This window comes from Rutidosis leptorrhynchoides, chromosome 2, assembly GCF_046630445.1.
Source record: "Rutidosis leptorrhynchoides isolate AG116_Rl617_1_P2 chromosome 2, CSIRO_AGI_Rlap_v1, whole genome shotgun sequence".
NCBI lineage: Eukaryota > Viridiplantae > Streptophyta > Magnoliopsida > Asterales > Asteraceae > Rutidosis > Rutidosis leptorrhynchoides.
In genome coordinates, this window is record NC_092334.1 from 418,836,137 (window position 1) to 418,854,346 (window position 18,210).

At 35.4% G+C, this 18,210-nt stretch overlaps 1 protein-coding gene across 1 annotated transcript; it reads right to left on the reverse strand.

The window, feature by feature from the left end:
- Positions 1-595: 595 nt before the first annotated feature.
- Positions 596-4,777, reverse strand: LOC139889176 (6,7,8-trihydroxycoumarin synthase-like). Its single transcript, XM_071872138.1, is given in 5 exon segments — positions 596-1,194; positions 1,548-1,578; positions 1,689-2,251; positions 2,254-2,595; positions 4,696-4,777. Coding segments are annotated over 5 exon segments (1,611 nt in total). The 3' UTR covers positions 596-601.
- Between the last annotated feature and the right edge of the window lie 13,433 nt (positions 4,778-18,210).

Genomic DNA, 18,210 nt, shown 5'->3' on the forward strand with positions numbered 1-18,210 from the left:
GAGATATGGTCCATAATATTTTGGTTCTACAAAATTTGTTTTGTGAGTCGACAAAGGAATAACAAGAATAAAAGGGGTTTACACGTTTTACGAAAGAACTTGATCATCGTTTTTGTTTGACGACAAATCTAATTTGGCTTCCTCTTTTTCATTAATCGACGGCAAACAAATCAAGAAAAGAGTTTTGGTTTTATGTGTTTTAATTCTCAAACGTTGTCAAGTAATATAGTGATATTACTTTCGGGTTATATACGGGCTAGCATTCGATTGGTGTTACAGACGTACTGTGTGAATCAACCATAGAGATATTCACTCTTTGAATATATGTTTCATTCTAGACGTATTGTTTCTACAGTTGATGCATCAATTCGCGAAGGTATATCTAAACTCAACTTTGTGAATTACATATTTGACAATTATTAGTGACGTAATTGAATCGTGTGTACTTTTAAATTTATACCGGAACATGAAAATAAACATTTTTAATAACATTAAAATAAACATCATTTATTTTATTATAAATTTTCACACGGTTAATTGTCAAATAAAATTACAACATAACTACGAATATTGCAAGTAAATTAAGTTTCACACGAAATTACTATGTAGCTGTGTAAGCATGAACATATGGTAAAAGACTAAGGTCATTTTTCTTGTGCATTGTTATGCCAGGCTTACCCTCAAAGTCTATATCTTCAATCTTCACACCATCAGGCAAACCCCAATCAAACAAGTAAAGAAGATTAGCAAGAAATAATTCAACCGTCACTGCTCCCATCGATAAACCTGGACAGATTCTTCGGCCCGCTCCAAACGGAATCAACTCAAAATCCTTCCCTTTTAAGTCAATCGTATTACTACCCAAAAATCTCTCTGGCAAGAACTTCTCAGGGCTCTTCCAAGATTCGGGGTTTCTTCCAATAGCCCAACTGTTTACGAAGACTAGGGTTTTAGGCTCAATCTTGTATCCATGTAAGATAGTTTCTTTTAGTGTTTCTCGAGGTATCAAAAGAGGACCCAGAGGGTATAATCTCATCACCTCTTTTATAACCGCCTTTAGATATATGAGTTTTGGAAGATCATCTTCATCTACTATGCTCTTTTTACCAACCACATTCCTTACTTATTCTTGTGCTTTTTTCATTACTTTAGGGTTCTTTATTAGTGTTGTCATCACCCAAATTAACGTTGCCGCATTAGAGTGCTCCAAATCAAGACTAAATTTCTTCCAGGACTAACCAACCATTCAGCGCCACATCAGCACCTCCATCTCACTTCCTTCCCAGGACTAAACCAGGACTAAACACTCCCAACAATGACACTCCTTCCTCACCCACTATATTAATTAATTAATCAATTGTACAAGATTAGTAGCAAAAAGTACCACAAAACTTGCAAGCCTTCGCCCTCAAATATGTTTTAAATGGACGAAAGAGAGGACGGGTCTCGTGGGTGATGGTCTGGGCGCGAGCTGGGCGGAGCCGGTGCCATCGGCGCCCAGCCTGGGCGCGAGCTGGGCGGATCCTGGGCGAAACGGTTGGGAGCACTCTTAGTATCCGTTCCAGCAACTAATATATTCTAAAAGGAGAATAAAAAACTGAAACGTTTAATAAATAAATTAACATTAATAATTTAACAATGATAATATATAAATAATGTGATAGAATATAAGAGAAGATATTGCTTACCATTAGTATGGCTTTGATGTGATTGTAAGTTAGCTCTAAGGTATTCAAGATTGGATTTATCATGAGTTGAATTAAAACATCTATAACATCTTGATCCTCTTCACGAGACTCTAAGTTTTGAGGTTTGAGATGTTCCTCAATTAGTTCTTGGTAAAACATGTCTAAATCGTGAAAACACTTATCTAGCCGACCCATCTTGCCGGTTAACCTATCAATTAAACCAGCAAAAGGCAAACCAGGCCAATAGTCCGAAATAAAAAATTTTGTTATCGTCGCTTGAAGGTCGTCAAGTAGTCTAAGAATTTTCATATGATCATGTCCATCTTCATACCTCTTTCCAAAAGTCATTCTCAAGGTAATATTGTTTGTTACACTTTTCAAGAGTTCACTCAAGTTAACATGGTTAGAAGAAAAGGCTAAACTATGTATCTTGTTCATGACACGTAGGACTTCGTCTTCACGAATATACCTAAAAGATTGTACCCTTTTTTGGCTTAACAAGTAAATCGTAATGATCTTTTTCATCTCACTCCAATAATTGTTGTATGGCGAGAATGCGATATCAAGCCATTATAAGATAACTTTTGTTGTGCTAGCAATTGTGGCCTACTACAAAAGATCATATCTTGTGTTTTCATGACATCTTTTGCTAGACTTGGTGATGAAACAACAATAGCTTGTATGAAACCAAAACGGAGGGATACAATCGGACCGTAGGATTTGCATAGGTTCCATAGGGAAGTATGGAGGCTTTTTTTATCGATTTGGTGCAAATTTCCAATAATGGGGAGTGCGAGAGGGCCTGGCGCATATAATCGTGCATTATTTTTGATGATTTTAGGAAGAAGGTAGAGGAGAAATATTAGAGGAAAAGACACAATAACAAACTGAAGAAGAAAGTCCATTACTGAGGTGTGTTACTTTTTTCAGGGTAATAGTTTGGTTATTTATAGACTACATGAATGAATGTGAGATATTTTGGAGTGTTATGTTGTGTTGGGAAACCACAAACATAAAATGGATGTGTTATTCTAGTGTATTAGTTTTGGTTATTTACAGACATACTATGTGATTGTGAGATAATTAAAAGCGTTTAGTTGAAAGTTTACTATATGCTTGAAAGCAGAGCAGGGCCTACTGTAGGGCGGCAAGTGCGATTTCACTAAGCATCACAAAATTAGGGGCATCAAATTATTGAAGGCCGATTTAGTGAATTTTTAACAATTTTTTTTTTATTTTTATTTTTTTATTTTTTTTGAGATCTTAGAGTAAGGTTTAATGGAGGTTAGAGGTGAGAAGAGGAAGATGATTCAGTAAGGAGTGATGTTGGAAATTTTAGGAGTATGTCCATTAATTTCTTTCCAATTGTTTTATGTATTTCTTAAGGGAGTCAATAAAATATACGGAGTATGTTATTGTCATGGATGAGAGCTCACTCGGACTCCACAAGTATCTCGATGATTATTTATAACAAGATTTAAACAACGCTAGATAGGTATATACATGTTTTTTCGTACATTATTATTACTACGTATTTATTTATATTTACCATTTTAAATTATAACAAAATTTGTTCGATAATAGGTGTTCATTTTCTAATTACTCCTAGTACAGAGTTATTATTATTATTATTATTATTATTATTATTATTATTATTATTATTATTATTATTATTATTATTATTATTATTATTATTATTATTATTATTATTATAATGATAATTATTATTATATTATTAAAATAATAATAACAATAATAATAATAATTGTTATTATATTATAGTTACTTATCACTTAGTTGTTAATCAATGAAATCATTATTCCATATATATAGTTTTTTAACTTTAGAAGTCTAATGAGGAAAATATATATGAAACACTTGTAAAATCATATACTACAAGATACAAAATAAAACTCAATAAACATACTAAAGTTTGAACTTTTTTACAAACTTTTATTTAAACTCTACAGGACGCCGTTCAATTTAACTATGGAAGTCTATACATTTTTATGATTACTGTTTCTTTTGAGGTAAACAACTACTAATGCACTCCTTAGTTATAATAAATTTTGAAAAACATTGGGATTTTTTTTGAGATCCTAGATTCACCATTGATAACTAAAGTTTATTTAATTAGTATTTCAATTAAAAACACATGCAGATATCGTATGTTGTGATCTATTTTAAGTTTGTAATTCAAAGTTTATTTTTAAAAGTTTAGGGGGTATATCTCGATTCTTCTCAATGGACATCCAAAATTGTCACGACCCTGCTTGAAAGTTTCTGTTATACGTTTAGAGTTATCTATTTGCACATGCATGTAGTACAGATATATACCAACGAGCGGACCCTATTAATAACGTTTAGAGTTATCTATTGCACATGCATATAGTACAGGAGAATACTAATGAGCGGGCACTATTTCAAGGTGAGAAAATCACTATCACTTCACTATATTTTAATATAAAAGACACTCCGTAAATCTTTCAAGGATACTGTACGGAACGTACATGATTAAAAGTGTCACAATTTTGACGGTATATCTTTTTAAGAAGTAAAAAAAAATGTTGTTGACGCATATTTGTATAGCCGTCACTGGGCGAATAACGTTTATTATTACATTGTACATTTAATTTATGTACACGCGTGAAACTTATCAGTTACAGGAGCATATGTAACTGTTAGATCATAATGTCTAGCGACCCATTTGTGTGAATGAGGCCTATTAGGGTTAATATTTAGTTTGCCTATATATATACTAGTGTGTAATTAGACGTGCATAATGCACGGCCCATGAAATAAAAGCTAAACTAATATAGCTAACTAATGTGGATGTCAAACTAACTTCATGAATTGTGTGCAATTTTGTCTACTTAACACATTTTACAATAGTCTTGTGATTCATAAGTCACTTCTAGAAAAATAAAAAGACTACACCAATAGCAAAACTACATAGAGATCAGTTAGCCTAAAATTTCATTGGAAAAGACAGCTACGATGAGGCTGCCTTCACAAAGAAGATGTTCACAAGAAGATGCCCTCGAGGCTGCCTTCACAAAGAAGATCTTCACAAGAACATGCCCTCGCATGATCAAAACACGCGGTGTGTAAATGGCAGAAGGTGGATTAAGAGAGTATTTGTACGAAGCGGCTTATATAGTTGATCAGAGGTCACCCCTACCTTGGTATAAATATACATACAACAGGTCATCAGTAGTTGATGCAACAACAATACATGATTTGAGTTGGCCGTGCATATGCACGGCTCATGAAACGCTATAATAAATGCATGTTTCACAGCTGCTACCATTCTAGCTGCTGCTTGTAACAACTATACACCAGAAATATATATAGGAAAAATAGAACATCCATAACTCATACATATTAATCAGGTACTGCATTACACTAGCCTCTAATATCACCCGGCCACATCATCATTAGAATGTAAATAATATATATATTCTTTGCGAATAAATGTCTACAAGGGGAAGACTTAAAAGGAAGGTTATATTTAGTTCTTTCCACTGCACCCTAGTAAAATGAAATAGCAAAACAACAATAGCTCCATGAAAATTATATTCAGCACTATATACACTCCTGCTTTCATGAGAAGCGTTCACTCAGTTCCTCAGATCCATTTCATTTCCTTCAACGCAAAAGGGCGGCGATTTTTCTTCTGGCGATTCATCCCTTATCGTCAATTTTCTTTTCGATTGTTCAATTTAAGGCTGCTAATCAAGAAGGGAGAGAGTATGGGGAAGAATTCGGACGGTAACAAGAAAAAATCTGCGGTGAAACCGGTTGCTCGTGTGTTGCGGAGTCGTACTATTGAAGAGGATACGAATGATTCAACTGACGAAGAACAATCGGTTAATAAGGCAACGTCTAATCTAGGGAAGATAGATGAAGTTCAGAAGCCGGATCCTTCTAAAGGTATGTCTGAGAACGGTAACCCTAGTGTTACGATGGATCATGTAAGTGTGCATGATGATTCATCAGATGATGAGGAGAAGGGTACTATGGATGTTATGAATGAGGGTGTATTGAATAATAATAAGCATCATAATGTGCCAATCCAGGGATATGTTGATCCTCTTTCGAATCAGGAGACAATGGAAGCTCCTAAGTCGTATGTGCATGCTGTAAATGGAGTTAGTATCAAACCAAAGGCAAACTTTAGGATGATGGAACAATCAGTGGAAGAGAATGAAGAATTTGATGTGGAAATTCCTTTGCAAGCAGTCAAAGAAGCGAATGAAAGGTACATCAATACCCTCTATGGCTATTTTTTGGGAAAGAGAATTGCATTCCCAGTGGTTCAAAACTATGTTATGAATACTTGGAGAAAGTATGGGTTAGAAAAAATGATGATGAACTCGAAAGGTTTTTTCTTCTTTAATTTTTCGACAGAAAAAGGGTTGATGGTTGTGCTTGAAAACGGTCCTTGGATGATACGTACAATTCCGATCATTCTCAATAAATGGACACCGAATGTATCACTTTCTAAGGAGGACTTAACATCGGTTCCTGTTTGGGTGAAACTTTATGACATTCCTCTAGCGGGGTTTACTGAAGACGGTTTGAGTGTCATTGCGTCCAAAATAGGGAAACCAATGATGCTTGACTCATATACAAGTACCATGTGTATGGAGTCGTGGGGTCGACCAAGTTATGCACGGGCAATGATTGAAGTATCGACGGACAAGGAATTCAAGGAGAATCTTAAAGTGGCTACACCTCAACTGATGGGGTCAGGTAAAACAATTGATGTTGTAAAAGTTGAGTATGAGTGGCGTCCACTAAGATGTTCTTGTTGCAAGGTGTTTGGACATAAGGATATTCAATGCCCAAAGAACATTCAGGTTAAACCGGTTCAAGTGGTTAATATAGATACCGAAGGTTACACTCAGGTAACTAGAGGTAAGGCAGCCCCAAAGAAAGATGGTTTTAAGATGGGGAAATCGAGACCCCAAATGGTATATAGGCCCAAGAAGCAGAATGTTCAATCACAAGTGAAAATGGATCCGGGTCCTAGTAATACTCATGTAGAGAAGAAGAAGATTCCTGTTGCTAATAAATTTTCGGCATTAGATGATTTGGTGGATAATGCCATGGGTGATCAGTCGAATTTTAAGCTGGTTGATGAACCAAGCGATGTGGAGAGCGACAATGAAGAGACTGCTGAATTCTTAAAATCAAAGTCTGAGGGGGCAAGCACTCCCGGTAAGGAGGTTTTAAAATGATTAATATTGCAACTTGGAATATAAGGGGTTTGAACACTTCCCTTAAACAAAAAGACATTATTGAAGTGGTATCAGGTAATAAATTGTCTATATGTGCTATTCTTGAATCTCATGTGAATATCAGTAGATTGAGTATGATAGGGAATGTGGTGTTTCTGAATTGGGATTGGACATCTAACAATAGTTTATGCAGCCGTGGTTCTAGAATTATTATTGGATGGAACCCTTTGGTTGTCAATGTTATGGTTATTGCTTGCTCTGATCAAGCCATTCATTGTCAAATTCAGTCGATTGTGGACAATAACCATTTTTTTCATTTCTTTCATATATGCTGCTAATCACTATGGTGACAGGAGGGTCTTGTGGCGTGACCTTCAGATGCATAAGGGTTTTGTTGGCAGTAATCCTTGGGCGATTATGGGTGATTTTAATGCATCATTATCATTGGATGATTCATCTTCGGGTTCTTCGAAGACTACTATTGCCATGCGAGAATTCAAGGAATGTGTTGAAAACATTAATATGACAGATGTTAACCATATGGGATTTCATTTCACATGGAATCAAAAGCCTCATGCGACATCTGGGATCCTAAAGAAAATTGATAGAGTTATGGCTAATGATGCATTTATCAGTAAATATACTAATGCGTATGTTCTTTTTCAGGCTTACATGAGATCAGACCATTGTCCTGTAATTCTAAAGATGCAGTAGTCTGTGGCTTTGAAGCCTAAGCCATTCAAGTTCTCGAATTATTTGGTCTTTAAACCTGAACTTCATGGTGTTGTTAACAAGACGTGGGGTCAACAAGTTAAAGGGCATATGATGTATCAACTTGTCCAAAAGTTGCGTCTTTTAAAGGGTCCTATGCGCAAGTTATCTTGGTGTAAGGGGGATATTCATGCTCGTGTAGTAAAGGTTCGGGATGATCTGGAGAATGCTCAGAAAAATCTCGATAAGAATCCGGATTCTATGAATTTACGTATGGAGGAAAGTCGACTTCTTCGTCTGTATAATGAAGTAAGTTTAGAAGAAGAGCGGTTTCTCAAATAATGAGCTAAGGTTGAATGGCTTCATGTTGGTGATAGTAACACTGCTTACTTCCATAAAGTAGTTAAAGGTAGGCAACATCGAGGTAAAATTCAAGCTATTACAGATAATAATGGTGATATTGTGGAAGGTAATAAAGTTCCTGAGATATTCGTTAAGCATTATGAGCAGTTTTTGGGCCAGGAAAATAATTGTGATGACATTGATGATTCGGTCAGCTTATTTGTGAAGCGTATATCAGAAGCTAAAGCTACTTACATGATTCGTGAGGTGACTGAGCAGGAAGTGAAGGATGCGATGTTCGGTATTGGTGAAGATAAAGCTCCTGGGCCGGATGGGTATTCATCCGCATTTTTCAAAAAAGCGTGGGATATTGTTGGTTATGATGTCACCAATGCCGTGAAACAATTCTTTGAGAATGGCCAGATCCTAAAGGAAATCAATCATACTATTCTTTCTTTGCTACCGAAGGTCCAAGTTCCAAGAAAAGTGAATGATTACAGGCCAATATCTTGTTGTAACACTATTTATAAGTGTATTAGCAAGATTATAACAAACCGTATTAGAGATTATTTGGGGGAGATTGTTGATGAGAATCAGTCGGCTTTTATTCCGGGAAGGAGGATCTCGGATAATATTTTAATTACCCAGGAGCTGATGAAGAACTACCATCTTAATCGAGGTACCCCGAGATGTGCTTTTAAAGTTGATATTCAAAAGGCATACGATACCGTCGATTGGAAGTTTCTTCAGTTTATCCTTGGTCAGTTCGGGTTTCACAGTACCATGATTATGTGGATTATGAAATGTGTTTCTACGACATCTTTCTCGATTTCAATTAATGGTAACTTACATGGGTTCTTTCAAGGAAGGAGAGGTTTAAGGCAAGTGGATCCCATGTCCCCGTATCTATTCACTTTGGTTATGGAGGTTCTAACTCTTATGTTGAAACGGAATGTGAGCAATTCTGATTCTTTTAGATATCACCCGAAGTGTGAAAAGCAAGAAATCATTAATGTATGTTTCGCGGATGATCTTTTTATCTTCTCTTATGGAAATGCGGGATCGGTCCAGGCAGTTTCTGATGCTCTCGAATCGTTTAAAAGGTGTTCCGGGTTAGTGCCAAGCATCCAAAAAAGTATTGCATTTTTTTGTAATGTGCCACAAAATGTTAAGACGCAAATTCTCGACATTCTGCCATTTGAGGAAGGCACTCTTCCGGTTCGTTATCTTGGTGTTCCATTGGTTTCTTCCCGGCTGGTATATAATGATTGTAAAATCCTGGTTGAGATGGTAAAAAATAAGGTGGACGACTGGAAGAATAAGTTTCTCTCTTTTGCTGGAAGGGTTCAACTTATTATTTCAGTTCTTACCTCGATGCAGGTTTATTGGGCTTCAGCATTTATCTTGCCGGATGCTATTATTAAAGACATAGAGAAAATCATGCGTGGTTTTTTATGGTGTCAAGGAGAGATGAAAAGGGGTAAGGCGTGAAATGTTCCGTTCATATTGATTATAAACGTTCCATATTAATTGATTTCGTTGCGAGGTTTTGACCTCTATATGAGACGTTTTTCAAAGACTGCATTCATTTTTAAAACAACCATAACCTTTATTTTATCAATAAAGGTTTTAAAAACATTACGTAGATTATCAAATAATTATAATCTAAAATATACTGTTTACACACGACCATTACATAATGGTTACAATAGAAATATATTACATCGACATATGTTTCTTGAATGCAGTTTTTACACAATATCATACAAACATGGACTCCAAATCTTGTCCTTATTTTAGTATGCAACAACGGAAGCTCTTAGTATTCACCTGAGAATAAACATGCTTTAAACGTCAACAAAAATGTTGGTGAGTTATAGGTTTAACCTATATATATCAAATCGTAACAATAGACCACAAGATTTCATATTTCAATACACATCCCATACATAGAGATAAAAATCATTCATATGGTGAACACCTGGTAACCGACATTAACAAGATGCATATATAAGAATATCCCCATCATTCCGGGACACCCTTCGGATATGATATATATTTTGAAGTACTAAAGCATCCGGTACTTTGGATGGGGTTTGTTAGGCCCAATAGATCTATCTTTAGGATTCGCGTCAATTAGGGTGTCTGTTCCCTAATTCTTAGATTACCAGACTTAATAAAAAGGGGCATATTCGATTTCGATAATTCAACCATAGAATGTAGTTTCACGTACTTGTGTCTATTTTGTAAATCATTTATAAAACCTGCATGTATTCTCATCCCAAAAATGTTAGATTTTAAAAGTGGGACTATAACTCACTTTCACAGATATTTCCTTCCTCGGAAATAAGACTTGGCCAAGGATCGATTCACGAACCTACACAAATATGTACATATATATCAAAGTATGATCAAAATATAATTACAACCATTTTTATTATGTTTTAAAGATTTGAGTGTATTAAGTCAGCTGTCCTCGTTAGTAACCTACAACTAGTTGTCCACAGTTAGATGTACATTAATAAATCGATATATATTATCTTGAATTAATCCACGACCCAGTGTATACATGTCTCAGGCTAAATCACAACTCAAAGTATATATATTTTTGGAATCAATCTCAACCCTGTATAGCTAACTCCAACATTACTGCATATAGAGTGTCTACGGTTGTTCCAAATAATATATATACATGGGTCGATATGATATGTCAAAGCATTTGCATACGTGTCTATGGTATCTCAAGATTACATAATATATTAGAATACATGTATAATACAATATAAGTTAGCTAGGATATGATTTGTATAGATTTGTTAAACATTTCCCGTAGCTAAAAAGATCAAAAATATCTAATCTTGTTTTACCCATAACTTCTTCATTTTAAAGTATAGGTTTATAGTCGGAAATTTAAGTTACATGTCAATTACTAAAGAGGTAGTCATTTCCGTCGAAAGTACGACATCTTGATGACCATTTTGAAAAACATACTTTCACTTTGAGTTTAACCAAGATTTTTGGATATAGTTTCATGTTCATATGAAAAATCATTTTCCCAGAAGAACAACTTTTAAATCAAAGTTTATCATAGTTTTTAATTATCCAAACCAAAACAGCCCCCGGTTTCACTACGACGACGTATATCCGATTTTATGGCGTTCAACGTGTTTCCAGGTTTTAAATCATTAAGTTAGCATATCATATATATATATATATATATATATATATATATATATATATATATATATATGTATATATATATATGTATATATATATGTATATATATATATGTATATATATATATATGTATATATATGTATATATATATAGAACATGTGTTTAGTTGATTTTAAAAGTCAAGTTAGAAGGATTAACTTTTGTTTGTGAACAAGTTTAGAATTAACTAAACTATGTTCTAGTGATTACAAGTTTAAACCTTTGAATAAGATAGCTTTATATGTATGAATCGAATGATGTTATGAACATCATTACTACCTCAAGTTTTCTGGATAAAACTACTGGAAATGAGAAAAATGGATCTAGCTTCAAAGGATCCTTGGATGGCTTGAAAGTTCTTGAAGCAGAATCATGACACGAAAACAGTTCAAGTAAGATTTTTACTCAAAATAAGATTGTTATGGTCGTAGAAATTGAATCAAAGTTTGAATATGAATATTACCTTGAATTAGAAAGATAACCTACTATAAATAACATGGGTTCCTTGATCTTAGATGATTACTTGGAATGGATTAGAAAGCTTGGAAGTAGACTTGCAAACTTGGAAGTATTCTTGATTTTTATGAAACTATACTTATGGAATTTATGAAGAACACTTAGAACCTGAAGATGGAACTTGAGAGAGATCATTTAGATGAAGAAAATTGATGAATGAAAGTGTTTGTAGGTGTTTTTGGTCGTTGGTATATGGATTAGATATAAAGGATATGTAATTTTGTTTTCATGTAAATAAGTCATGAATGATTACTAATATTTTTGTAATTTTATGAGATATTTCATGCTAGTTGCCAAATGATGGTTCCCACATGTGTTAGGTGACTCAAATAGGATGCTAAGAGCTGATAATAGGAGTGTATATACTAATAGTACATACATCTAAAAGCTGTGTATTGTACGAGTACGAATACGGGTGCATACGAGTAGAATTGTTGATGAAACTGAACGAGGATGTAATTGTAAGCATTTTTGTTAAGTAGAAGTACTTTGATATGTGTCTTTAAGTCTTTAAAAAGTGTAAGAATACATATCAAAACACAACATGTATATACATTCTGATGGAGTCGTTAAGTCTTCGTTAGTCGTTACATGTAAGTGTTGTTTTGAAACCTTTAAGTTAACGATCTCAATTAATATTGTTAACCCAATGTTTATTATATCAAATGAGATGTTAAATTATTATATTATCATGATATTATGATTTATGAATATCTCTTAATATGCTATATACATTAAAATATCGTTACAACGATAATCGTTACATATAAGTCTCGTTTCGTAATTCCTGAGTTAGTAATCTTGTTTTTACATATGTAGTTCATTGTTAACACACTTAATGATATATTTAAATATCATTTTATCATGTTAAATATAGTGTATCAATATCTTAATATGATACATATATATTTAGTAGACGTTATCATAACGATAATCGTTATATATATCATTTCGAGTTTCTTAACTTAGTAATCTCATTTCTTATGTATATCACACATTGTTAATATACTTAGTGAGATACTTACTCATCATAATCTCATGTCAACCATATATATATATATATATATATATATATATATATATATATATATATATATATATATATATATATATATATATATATATATATATATATATATATATATATATATATATATATATATATATATATATATATATGTTTATATAAACCACAACATGTAGTTTTTACAATTTTGTAACGTTCGTGAATCGCCGGTCAACTTGGGTGATCAAATGTCTATATGAAACTTATTTCATTTAATCAAGTCTTAACAAGTTTGATTTCTTAACATGTTGGAAATATTTAGTCATGTAAATATCAATCTCAATTAATATATATAAACATGGAAAAGTTCGGGTCACTACAGTACCTACCCGTTAAATAAATTTCGTCCCGAAATTTTAAGCTGTTGAAGGTGTTGACGAATCTTCTGGAAATAGATGCGAGTATTTCTTCTTCATCTAATCTTCACGCTCCCAGGTGAACTCGGTTCCTCAACGAGCATTCCATCGAACCTTAACAATCAGTATCTTGTTTTGCTTAAGTCTCTTAACCTCACGATCCATTATTTCGACGGGTTCTTCAATGAATTGAAGTTTTTCATTGATTTGGATTTCGTCAAACGGAATAGTGAGATCTTCTTTAGCAAAACATTTCTTCAAATTCGAGACGTGGAAAGTGTTATGTACAGCCATGAGTTGTTGAGGTAGCTCCAGTTGGTAAGCTACTGGTCCGACACGATCTATAATCTTGAATGGTCCAATGTACCTTGGATTTAGTTTCCCTCGTTTACCAAATCGAACAACGCCTTTCTAAGGTGAAACCTTAAGCATGACCATTTCTCCAATTTCAAACTCTATATCTTTTCTTTTACTGTCTGCATAGCTCTTTTGTCGACTCTGGGCGGTTTTCAATCGTTGTTGAATTTGGATGATTTTCTCGGTAGTTTCTTGTATTATCTCCGAACCCGTAATCTGTCTATCCCCCATTTCATTCCAACAAATTGGAGACCTGCACTTTCTACCATAAAGTGCCTCAAACGACGCCATCTCAATACTAGAATGATAACTGTTGTTGTAGGAAAATTCTGCTAACGGTAGGTGTCGATCCCAACTGTTTCCGAAATCAATAACACATGCTCGTAACATGTCTTCAAGCGTTTGTATCATCCTTTCGCTCTGCCCATCAGTTTGTGGATGATAGGCAGTACTCATGTCTAGACGAGTCTCCAATGCTTGTTGCAACATCTGCCAGAACCTTGAAACAAATCTACCATCCCTATCAGAGATAATAGAGACGGGTATTCCATGTCTGGAGACAACCTCCTTCAAATACAATCGCGCCAACTTCTCTGTTTTGTCATCTTCTCTCATTGGCAGGAAGTGTGCTGACTTGGTGAGACGATCAACTATTACCCAAATAGTATCATAACCACTTGCAGTCCTTGGTAATTTAGTAATGAAATCTATGGTAATGTTTTCCCATTTCCATTTCGGGATTTCAGGTTGTTGTAGTAGACCTGATGGTTTCTGATGTTCAGCTTTGACCTTAGAACACGTCAAACATTCTCCTACATATTTAGCAATATCGGCTTTCATACCCGGCCACCAAAAGTGTTTATTGAGATCTTTATACATCTTCCCCCCTCCGGGATGTATTGAATATCTGGTTTAATGTGCTTCTTTAAGTACCATTTCTCTCACATCTCCAAACCTTGGTACCCAAATTCTATCAGCCCTATATCGGGTTCCGTCTTCCCGAATATTAAGATGTTTCTCTGATCCTTTGGGTATCTCATTCTTCAACTTTCCTTCTTTTACAACCCCCTGTTGCGCCTCCTTTATTTAAGTAGTAAGGTTAGTACGAATAATTATATTCATAGCTTTTACCCGTATAGGTTCTCTGTCCTTTCTACTCAAAGTGTCGGCTACCACATTCGCCTTCCACGGGTGGTATCGAATCTCAAAATCATAATCATTCAACAGTTCAATCCACCTGCGTTGTCTCATATTCAGTTGCTTCTGGTAAAATATATGTTGGAGACTTTTGTGGTCGGTATATATCATACTTTTGACTCCATATAAATAATGCCTCCAAGTCTTTAATGCAAAAACAACAGCACCCAATTCTAAATCATGAGTTGTATAATCTTGCTCGTGAATCTTCAATTGTCTAGACGCATAAGCAATCACCTTCATTCGTTGCATTAATACACAACCGAGACCTTGCTTTGATGCGTCACAATAAAACACAAAATCATCATTCCCTTCAGGCAATGACAATATAGGTGCCGTAGTTAGCTTTTTCTTCAATAACTGAAACGCCTTCTCTTGTTCATCCTTTCATTCAAATTTCTTCCCTTTATGCGTTAATGCAGTCAAGGGTTTTGCTATTTTGGAGAAATCTTGGATGAATCTTCTGTAGTAACCAGCCAGCCAATCCTAAAAATTGACGTATATGCTTCGGAGTTTTTGAGGTTTCCCACTTTTCAACGGTTTCAATCTTTGCCGGGTCCACCAGGATACCTTCTTTGTTCACTATGTGACCGAGGAATTGAACTTCTTCCAACCAAAATGCACACTTTGAAAACTTAGCGTACAGTTTTTCTTTCCTCAATACTTCTAGCACTTTTCTCAAATGTTCTTCGTGCTCTTGATCATTCTTTGAGTAAATAAGTATGTCATCGATGAAAATAATGACAAACTTGTCAAGATATGGCCCACACACTCGGTTCATAAGGTCTATGAACACAGCTGGTGCGTTAGTCAATCCAAACGGCATAACCATAAACTCGTAATGACCATAACGCGTCCTAAAAGCTGTTTTTGGAATATCATCCTCCTTTACTCGCATTTGATGATTTCCATAACGTAAATCAATTTTCGAATAAACCGATGAGCCTTGTAGTTGATCAAATAAGTCGTCAATTCTCGGCAGTGGATAACGGTTTTTGATGGTAAGTTTATTCAACTCTCTGTAGTCAATACACAACCTAAATGTACCATCCTTCTTCTTAACAAACAAAACAGGAGCTCCCCATGGTGATGTGCTTGGTCGAATGAAACCACGTTCTAATAGTTCTTGCAGTTGGCTTTGCAGTTCTTTCATCTCGCTGGGTGCGAGTCTGTAAGGAGCACGAGCTATTGGTGCAGCTCCTGGTACAAGATCTATTTGAAATTCAACAGATCGATGTGGAGGTAGTCCCGGTAACTCTTTCGGAAATACATCGGGAAATTCTTTTGCGACGGGAACATCATTGATGCTCTTTTCTTCAGTTTGTACTTTCTCGACGTGTGCTAGAACAGCATAGCAACCTTTTCTTATTAGTTTTTATGCCTTCAAATTACTAATAAGATGTAGCTTCGTGTTGCCCTTTTCTCCGTACACCATTAAGGGTTCTCCTTCTTCACGTACAATGCGAATTGCATTTTTGTAACATACGATCTCTGCTTTCATCTCCTTCAGCCAGTCCATGCCAACTATTACATCAAAACTCCCTAACTCTACTGGTATCAAATCAATCTTAAATATTTCGCTACCCAGTTTAATTTCTTGATTCCGGCATATATAATCTGCTGAAATTAATTTACCGTTTGCTAATTCGAGTAAAAATTTACTATCCAACGGCGTCAATGGACAACTTAATTTAGCACAAAAATCTCTACTCATATAGCTTCTATCCGCACCCGAATCAAATAAAACGTAAGCAGATTTATTGTCAATAAGAAACGTACCCGAAACAAGCTTCGGGTCTTCCTGTGCCTCTGCCGCATTAATATTGAAAACTCTTCTGCGGCCTTGTCCATTCGTGTTCTCCTGGTTCGGGTAATTTCTAATAATGTGGCCCGGTTTTCCACATTTATAACAAACTACATTGGCATAACTTGCTCCGCCATTACTCGTTCCGACACCATTTGTTCCTTTCGTTCTGTTAACCCCTGGCTCGTAGACCTCACACTTCGCCGCGCTATGACCATTTCTTTTACACTTGTTGCAAAATTTGGTGCAGAACCCCGAGTGATACTTTTCACACCTTTGGCATAGCTGCTTCTGATTGTTGTTATTGTTGCGGTTGTTATTGTTGTTGGGATGATTGTTGTAGTTGTTGTTGTACCGTTTGTTGTAGTTGCGATTGATGTTGCGATTGTTGGGATAGTTGTTGTTGTTTTGGTGACTCTTATCACCGTTTTCCTCCCACTTTATTTTGACTAGCTTCACGTTGGCCTCTTCGGCCGCCTGTTCTTTAATTCTTCCCTCAATCTGGTTCACTAGTTTGTGAGCCATTCTACATGCCTTTTGTATGGAGGCAGGTTCATGTGAACTTATATCTTCTTGGATTCTCTCCGGTAACCCTTTCACAAACGCGTCGATCTTCTCTTCCTCATCTTCGAACGCTCTCGGACACAATAGGCACAATTCTGTGAATCGTCTTTCGTACGAAGTAATATCGAATCCTTGTGTTCGTAACCCTCTAAGTTCTGACTTGAGCTTATTGACCTCGGTTCTGGGACGGTACTTCTCGTTCATCAAGTGCTTGAATGCTGACCACGGTAGCGCGTAAGCAACATCTTGTCCCACTTGCTCTAGATAGGTATTCCACCATGTTAACGCAATACCTGTGAAGGTATGCGTAGCGTACTTCACTTTGTCTCCTTCAGCACACTTACTTATGGCAAACACCGATTTAACTTTCTCGATCCACCGTTTCAATCCGATTGGTCCTTCGATCCCATCAAATTCTGAAGGTTTACAGGTAGTGAATTCCTTGTAGGAGCATCCTACACGATTTCTTGCGCCGTTAGCTGTATTGCTAGATTCAGAGTTATTATTGGTATGTAGCGCGGCCTATACTGCGGCTATGTTTGAAGCAAGAAAGGCACGAAATTCCTCTTCGCTCATATTCAAGGTGTGTCGAGTAGTCGGTGCCATTTTCTTCAAAATAGTCAAATGAAACAAGTTAATCATACAGAATATTAAGAGTAGTCAATAGTATCTCGTAGCATAATATGAACTCATTTATGAAAGCTTTTTTTTCATATTAGCGTTTTATAAGTTTAAATTCGGGTACTACCTACCCGTTAAGTTCATACTTAGTAGCTAATATACAATTCAACTACTACAATTCCATATGAAAAACTGATTATAATAATATATCACATATAAATATTCTTCAAACTTACAACTTCGCTATATTACATATAACATGAAATATAGTACACTATGATACAGGACAGTTTTGAAGATAAATCTAGTTAATACGCAAGTTGTTCAGCAAAGGAAATAAAGATACGTAATTCATAAGTCCAGAAACAAGTCATGCATTCTGGTTTTACTTAGACGACTTCCCATCCTTGGTCTTGTGGAAAATAACCGTTATGACCATTGGCTAGGCAGCATGTTGTAATGTCATCAAAAGGACGAGGGTTTCGTAATGTCCAACAGCCCCGTAATAATCTAAAAACCTTGTTTCTCA